The 7,628-nt window shown below is 53.4% G+C and overlaps 1 protein-coding gene across 3 annotated transcripts in view; it reads left to right on the top strand.

The window, feature by feature from the left end:
• Spns3 (SPNS lysolipid transporter 3, sphingosine-1-phosphate (putative)) overlaps window positions 1-6,822 on the top strand; it is a 52,530-nt gene extending 45,708 nt beyond the window's left edge. For all 3 annotated transcript variants that reach the window (XM_021177738.2, XM_085829276.1, XM_021177739.2), the window contains 3 exons: window positions 5,183-5,281; window positions 5,393-5,564; window positions 6,543-6,822. In XM_021177738.2, coding sequence (XP_021033397.1) covers window positions 5,183-5,281; window positions 5,393-5,564; window positions 6,543-6,625 — 354 coding nt within the window. In that variant the 3' untranslated portion in view covers window positions 6,626-6,822. The remainder of the gene's footprint in view (window positions 1-5,182; window positions 5,282-5,392; window positions 5,565-6,542) is intronic.
• The last annotated feature ends 806 nt before the right edge of the window (window positions 6,823-7,628 follow it).

A 7,628-nucleotide genomic window follows, 5' to 3' on the forward strand; every position in this document is an offset into this window, starting at 1 on the left:
TTGCAAGGGTTTCCTCTATCATCCCTGCATATAAGCATGGGAGCCCAGAGAGAGCTGGTACCTGGACCAAGGTCACACAGTGGCAAAGCTCCGAGCAAGGACTGGTACACAGGTTTTCTTTCCTTCTTTGCCAAACCCACTTCTCAGTAAGTGGGCTTCTCGGCCTGTACTTTAGAGTCACATAGAGAGGGACGCTGGACTTGGAGCACTAGCCACTATAGCCTGCTGGTTCCAGCCCATCCCACCTCATGAAGTCCTTGAAGAGCTGGCTATGATAAGACCTAATGCTGTTCTCACCCCATGGGTTTGGTGTCCAGAGTCCAGCTTGCTCCTTCCCTGGCTCTGCCCTGCGTTCAGCCTCTCAGCTGCCTCTGAGGAGCCACAAGGACTTTGAACATTATGAAACTGTGAACTCTGATTGATAACAAGGCTCCTAAGTCTAGAAACACCGAGGGCCCTCCTGCTGTCTCCTGGCAGACTGGCACGGTCTAGCACTGGGTATAGGGTTCTGGGTGGCCTGGCCAGCAGCTGTCTGGTGAAGAGGCTCAGGCTAGAGTCAATCTCCAGAGACAGCCCCTGGCTTCAGCTTGCTTCTGCCCTCTGTCACTCACGAGCCATGTGACTTTAATGGGTTGCTTTGTATCTCTGAGCTTTGGTTTCCTGATAAGGAAAACGGGGATAGAATGTTAGGACCATTGTTGTGAGAGTGCAGGAAGAGACGACCTGCAGAAAGTTTAGCCCGCTATCAGGGTCAGGGGTTAATGGGTAGAATTTCTATTGTGACCCTGAGGTTCCCATGGCTCTTCTGTCTCCTAAAGGTGTCTCCGGTTTGGAAGGACCGTGGAGATGTATATCATTTCATCAGACAACAAGATCTGAGTGAACACCTTGTTGACAGGATGTTCACTGCCTGCTGTGGTTCAGGCTCAGCCCTGTCTCTGGCTCTAGTGAACAAACATATCACTAGATATAGCCAGTCTTCCCTGCCCCTCCTTCTGCACAGGAGACCTAGGCTCCAGGCCAGACTCAGCCACAGGCCTGGCAAATGGCCCTGGGCCTCAGTTTCCTTGCCCATAAAAAGGTCTAATCATTACCTGCCTAGTGGGGTGAATGAGACGGCTGGAGGGAACACCCACCCTCTACATAGCTCATCCTCTCTCAGGCGGTTCAAGCCACACTGAACCTGCCCCCCACAGCTTCCTCCGCTTACCCCCCACTGTGATCCCTTTTCCACATGACGGGCCCGATGATATGTGAAGGCTACATGGCATCCCTGTGTCTATCTCTGCTGGAATGATTAACCCGACAGAGCCAGGCGTTTTGCAGTGCTAACGAGGAGTGTGCCCACAACTGTGAGGGAGGGAGAGGGTGGCTCTGGGGGCCAGCTAGAATCTGGACTATGGGAGAGCTAGCTGACCACATACAGCCAGCCTAGGCTCAGAAGCCTCTCCGAGCCCTTCATGGCTTCGAGGCTTCTGCCCTAGCTAGCTCCATGCTCTTCCCGCTGCCTTCCTGCCTTCCCCCAAGTCCAGTGGCCCACAGTGATCTTCCTGTACTAGATGGGGTGGGGGTGGCATGGAGTGCAGCCCTTTCTGTTCCCATAATTTAGAGGGGCACAAGTTTACAAGAGAGAGTATACTATGCAGACATGGCAGAAAGCCAAGTTGCAGGAACCAGGGAGGGGACACGTGTGGAGACTGAGGTCCCATGGAGAAAGCAGGTTAGGGGAAGGACGTATGTGGGGACAGGTTGTGCAGGAAGTGGAGGAAGGGCCCCTGTACCTACCTGTGCTTGCTCCTAAGCGGGAGGTGAACTTCTCTTTTGGTTGCTGTGAGGAAATTGCAGCAGGAGACATTCAGGTGGTCAGCTCTTGGTAGAGAGAGCAAAGAGGCTCTAACGGGGGGGGGGGTGAGGGAGAGACTATGGGTTCCTGGGAGCTGGTGCCTGAGAGGAGAGAGGGGAGGGGAATGGGAGAGGGGAGAAGGGAGAGGGGGGAGGGGAGAGGATGGACAGCGGAGCTCAGTCAGGAGTGGTCTAGCAATCTGCCTTTCATGCCTGTCCCCCGCTACTTAAGATGAGAGACAGCTTGTGGCCATCAGGTGACCGCTGAGAGAACCTCAGCTCAAATGTGCAATAGATAGATAGATGGGCAAGTAGCTCCTACCAGGGTGCTTCAGGCTGAAAAGGAGCAGTGAGCTAAAACCTGTACCCTGTGTGTTCCTGAGGAGGTGTCTATCATCTAATCCCCACCAGTCCTGCCTCAGGACACTACTCTCTCCACTAGGGAGAATCTAGGCTCCTTTTAGACGGGAGGTCCCCAAGGGCTGCCTGTTCCAATGGCTCTCACGCTCCATCCTTCTGAGTCAAGCCTGGAGGAGCTTGTCACTGATTGTGGGCTCTTTGTCCTCATAATCTGATTGGGTGGGTGGAGAGTCTGTCCAGGGACCGCATTGCTAGCAGACTTCCCACCGAGGCCTGACCCAGTAGTCTTCAGCACAGCTTCTGGATTTTCATAGTTATCTCTCCAGCCTGCAGGCTCCTTGCAGATTTCTCCTTATTTATCTCCCTGTTGTTCACCCATCCTCACGAGGTGCTCATTCCCTGCACCCTCCCTGCACATCTCCTCCTGGCTCGGCTGTGCCTGAGACAATCTTTTCTCCTGGAAAGACAAAGAAGGTATCTCTCTATCCCTAACTCTGCTCCAGGAGCCTCCAGCTGCCCTACCCAGGATGCTTCCCCGTGGCTCATCTTCCTCCCAGTCCTGAGCAGAAGGAGGCTCGAGGAGGGACTGTACTGCCATTCAGAGGGGTCTGGCTACAGGGATTGAGTTGGGGAGCACAGAAGGCAAGCTGCCAGGGAATCTGTCCTTCCTGATTGCTCCCCAACTTTCTGTAAGGCGGTGGCTGCCTGTACCTCTCTTGCCCCAGGCTATAAAGGGAACTGCTTTTCTGAGAAGAGTGAGCCAAAAACACAGGTGTTTTTGTCTCAGAAGTTGGTGAACCTGGAATGTTGGAAACCCAAAAGCCACTCATTTTCAAAATTACCCATCCCCAGCTTGCCAGGTGCTGCTAGGCCCAGCCTTGGCAGTTACAGGCACCCTGGGGGAAGCAGTGGGTGGGACCCATGCTTCCCTATATTGAGAAGACATGGAGGCAGCTTGCAGAGACCTTACTCTGGGGGGGGGTGGGGTGTCCGAGTAGCCCCCAGCCCCATGTGGATCTTGCTGGAGGACTCTGTGTAGGGAGCCAAAGCTGAGCCCTGTCTCCCCAGAGCTACCCGTGACTAATCACATAATTATGGGGTGAGAAGGAAGCCCTGAGAAGGTGCAGATCTGTGGTCGGTTCCTCCTCCAGCGCTGGCAGGTCCTGAGGATGGCAGAAGGCCCAGCTTCTCTCACCATGTGGGGAGAGAAACCTCTGCCCCAGTGACCGCCATACTATTTGATGGCCCACAGTGGCTCCACAAATCAGCCTTGCCCACCTACAAGCCCCTCCCCAGCAGACCTCCTGTGTCTGTCTGGTACAGTTCTGGAATCCAGAGTCATATTTTTGGGTTCCTACCTTCCTGTGTACCCTTTGACCTCTCTCTGTAAGACATTGATTCTCCCGCCCATAGGCAGGACCACTAAGGAACCTGTCTTTTTAATTTTTCTTTTTTTGAGATAGGGTTTCACTATACAACATTCATTGGTCTGGAACTCTGTGTAGATCAGCCTGGCCTCCAGCTCAGAAAGCTCCATCTGCCTATGCCTCCTGCCTGCTGGGATTAAAGGTGTGAGCCCCTGCGGCCTGCTTCTGTCTTCTTAGCCTTACTGTCTACCTTTTAAATGCTGTGCAGTGAATACATCAACATGTCAGCTCCCTTTATCCCTAACAGCAGAGGGTCAGGAGGCCAGACCCTGAGAAGAGAAAGCCTGTCATCTAGTCTGGACCCTGTTACTTCCTGGCTGGGCTGCTCTGGGCAATTTAATTACCTGCTCCGTGAAGGTTTTCCCATCTATAAAATACAGGAAATAATCGTATCTCCTTCATGACTTGTTGGAGCTGATACATAAAAACACATGCAGGAAGTAGTCATTAAATGCTATTATTATTATTATTATTATTATTATTAGCAGATGGGCTCAGATAATGGACACTGAGGTTTTGGAGACAAGACCACAGAGCAGCAATCTCTTCTGTGGCTGCCATAGTAGGGAATAGCTCTGAGCTGGCAGGTTTTCTCCTGAGACGAGTCTTTCAGAAGGTTCTATTTGACTTACTTGGTTGGCAGATTTTCATCAGACCTCCTGTTCCTCGTGTGTTACAGTACTCCAGGGACACAGGAGAAATTAGGGGCTTTGCTATTAATACAGTATGAGAGGTAAGGAAATGGACCAAAACCCCTCCCAGTGCCAGGGGCATACCTTCATTTAACTGTGTGTGTGTGTGTGTGTGTGTGTATGTGTGTGTGTGTGTGTGTGAAGGCAGGCCCCTAAACCTGAGAGGGCTTCACAGAGGAGGTGACATAAGGGTAAGTCATAAATGATAAGTAGTGCTGCACAGTAGGCCCAGTGAGGGAATGCCTGCCAGGCAGGAAGCACACATGCCCAGAGCCTTCTGCCAGCAGGATAGATATTCATGTGAAGCTTCTGCGTATAAACTGAACGACACTGAGCACAGCCCTCAAGGTGGGTACTATCATTATCCCATTTAGAGAGGAGACAGGAAAGGCTGAAGCGACTTGCCCAGAGACGCGCAGCTAATGGGTAGGGATCGGGAGTGGACCCCAGACTGACTGACTCCAGAAGTCGCATTCTTGATGCCCTTACCTTCTTGCTCAGAGCTGTGTGAGCCTCCCTGGCACAGCTGCCCTGCACTAGTCACACCTACCTGCGCTGATGTCTGGATCCCTGAACTGAGATGCTGCCTACCACTGTGTTCATAGCCAGACAGGCTCTCCCAGCTCAAGTGTGAACTCTGACGAGTGTCTCTGTTCAGTGCTACACTCCTTTCCCACTATCCCTGTCCTGGGAGGCCTCTGGGGCTTCAAGGGTCCTGAGTCTTAGAGTGCTACTCAGGTCTTGAAGGTCAGTAACTCCTCCCGTCCAGTCTGCCCGCTCTGGGCAGATGGGAACAGGAGGAGAAGGTAGTGGTGCACTGCTTTCCCTCAGACTTAGCTCCGGGGCTTCTGTATTTTGCAGTCCGTGGTGGTGCCCAGGTGCCGGGGCACAGCAGAGGCACTCCAGATCACAGTGGCCCACGTCCTGGGAGATGCTGGCAGCCCCTACCTCACTGGACTTGTAAGGAGTGTCTAAGTGTGTGTATGGGGAGGAACTTGGGAGGTGCTGTTTCTGAAAAGGTCCTGGGGCCACCTGGTGGGCCTGGCAAATGCCCCTCTCTCTTCATGGCAGATCTCCAGTGTCCTGCAGGCTGAGCGCCCCGACTCCTACCTGCAGCACTTCCTCAGCCTGCAGCACAGCTTCCTGTGTTGTGCCTTCGCCATAGTGCTAGGTGGTGGCTTCTTCCTGCTGACTGCACTGCACCTGGAAAAGGACCAGGCCTGGGCCAGGCAACCTGGCAAAGGTACTCCCACCCCTTGTTCCCAGGCTCCAGGTTGGACACATCTGGACTGGGAGCACTGGTGACTGACTCTGCCTCTGGATGGTCCATTCCAGAGTGCTTGTTATGCCCCTACTGTGTGCCAGGAAAGATAGCAGATTGCTGGAGAGAGAGAGAGAGGGAGGGAGGGAGGGAGGGAGGGAGGGAGGGAGGGAGGGAGGGAGAGAGAGAGAGAGAGAGAGAGAGAGAGAGAGAGAGAGAGAGAGAGAGAGAGAGAGAGAGAATATTAGGTGAGTCAGAGTCCTCACAGAGCTGATGCTTTAGTGTCTAGAGACAGACCAAAAACAGAAAAACAGGAGGGAAAATGTTTGACATAAGCTATAGAGACAAAACAAACAAACAAACAAACAAACAAACAAACCAGGGAAGAGGGTTGATAACAACAGATGATGTGGTCCCCATTGAACTGGTGACATTGGAGTGAAAGAGCAAAGAGGAAAAGGGGTGAGCCAAGCACCTATCGGACTGGAAGGGGCTCCAGGAGCTGAGAACAGCTCGTGCAAAGGTCCTGTGGTGAGAGTGTACCTGATGTGTTAGAGTCTGACAAGGCAGTCTGTGAGACTGTACCAGGGATGAGGGGGATGGTGGGGGGTGAGGAAAGCAGAGCACAGGGGCAATCCTTGGATGAACTGTCGCCTTCACCCAAAGTGAGATGGGAGCCCCTGTGAGCTTTCCAAGAGGAGAGGTGATGAAGGTTTCTGTGAACCCATCCCCAGGGCTGCCATATTGAGAACAGGGCTCAGAGTGCCAGACTTGGGGCAGAGATGTCTCAATGCTCTGGACGCTGGAGCTAAATCCACAAGGGTGGCACTGAATGGGGACTGATTTGGGATTTATTATGCAAACAGAACCTCAAGGATTTGTAATAGATCGTCCCCAGGGCTGGTCTCCAAGCCTCTTCTACCTCCTTTGGGCTGACTGATCATCTTTTGCTTCCTGCAGGAACTCTGGACAGCAAGGTCATAGCCAGCAGGAACACCGAGAGCCAAGGGCTGTTATCTGGCACCAGCACCCCAACAGAATAGCCTGAGCCCCTGCCTTGCAGTGAGCAGGCTCCATCCTACCTACATCCTCCTGGGGCCCCCACCCATCTTGGTTGTAACTCAGGGACCCCACTTTTTCAATCCCTGCTAGAGAGCTGCCAGGGCCCAGGAGCTGGCTGGATTGAGCTGTCACCATCCTTTAGGGAGTCTGGGCCCTGTGTCTACACCCTCCAGGGAGACCAGGCCCTTATTAAAGCATGACCAGTGCAAAGCCCTCAGATTTCAGAGCTTCTTAGACCATCTTGTTATTTATAGACTTGTGAAGCCTCTGCAGCAAGGGAGGGGGAGAGAAGAGATGGGCAAGCCAAGCCAAAGATTCATGGTGGCCTCTACAGTGGGGGTCTGGAGGGAGTTGCTCAGCTTTGGTGGCTGGGCATCTCCACCATTACCTTCTCACTCAGACTTAGCTTCTCCTGTTTGCAAAGGCATAGGGGACACACAATACCCCTCTGTGAGAATTCATCATCTGAATGAGAGGTGGTCTTGGAGGTGGGTTCCCTGTGGCTGCTGGTACAGCCTGTGCAAATTACAGAGGCAACTGCCTCCTGGCCACATGCAGAGTGGCTCACATGACTGTTCACACATACTCCTGAAGTAGCCCTCCCTCTCTCCAGCCTATGCTTTGACCTCAGCATCTCCACGGGGGGGGGGCAGAAGCGGGGTGTGGGGGTGTGGGGAGTGTAGCTCTATGGGACCCACACTTGGCACTGGGTTCTGAGCAGCTGGGCTCAGCGGGCCCTGCAGGAGATCAACAGCTTCCAGGCGGGCAGCAGCAGGGAGGCATGTTCTTTCTGTTGACCCTAGCTCTGTCCCCTCCCCGGAGCCCAGCCAGGCAATCACTCACTCACTCATTGCCACCTCTGCCATGCCAGGCTGTGCCTGCCTCCCAGCATCTGTGGGCAGAGCAGTGGCCCAGCATTCAACACAGCTCTTGGCCCTTACATTCTTCCCCTGCCTCTTACGACTTCTCTTTGTCTCTAGTTAG

Source organism: Mus caroli, unplaced genomic scaffold, assembly GCF_978045245.1.
Source record: "Mus caroli unplaced genomic scaffold, Mus_caroli_1 scaffold_13, whole genome shotgun sequence".
Lineage (NCBI taxonomy): Eukaryota > Metazoa > Chordata > Mammalia > Rodentia > Muridae > Mus > Mus caroli.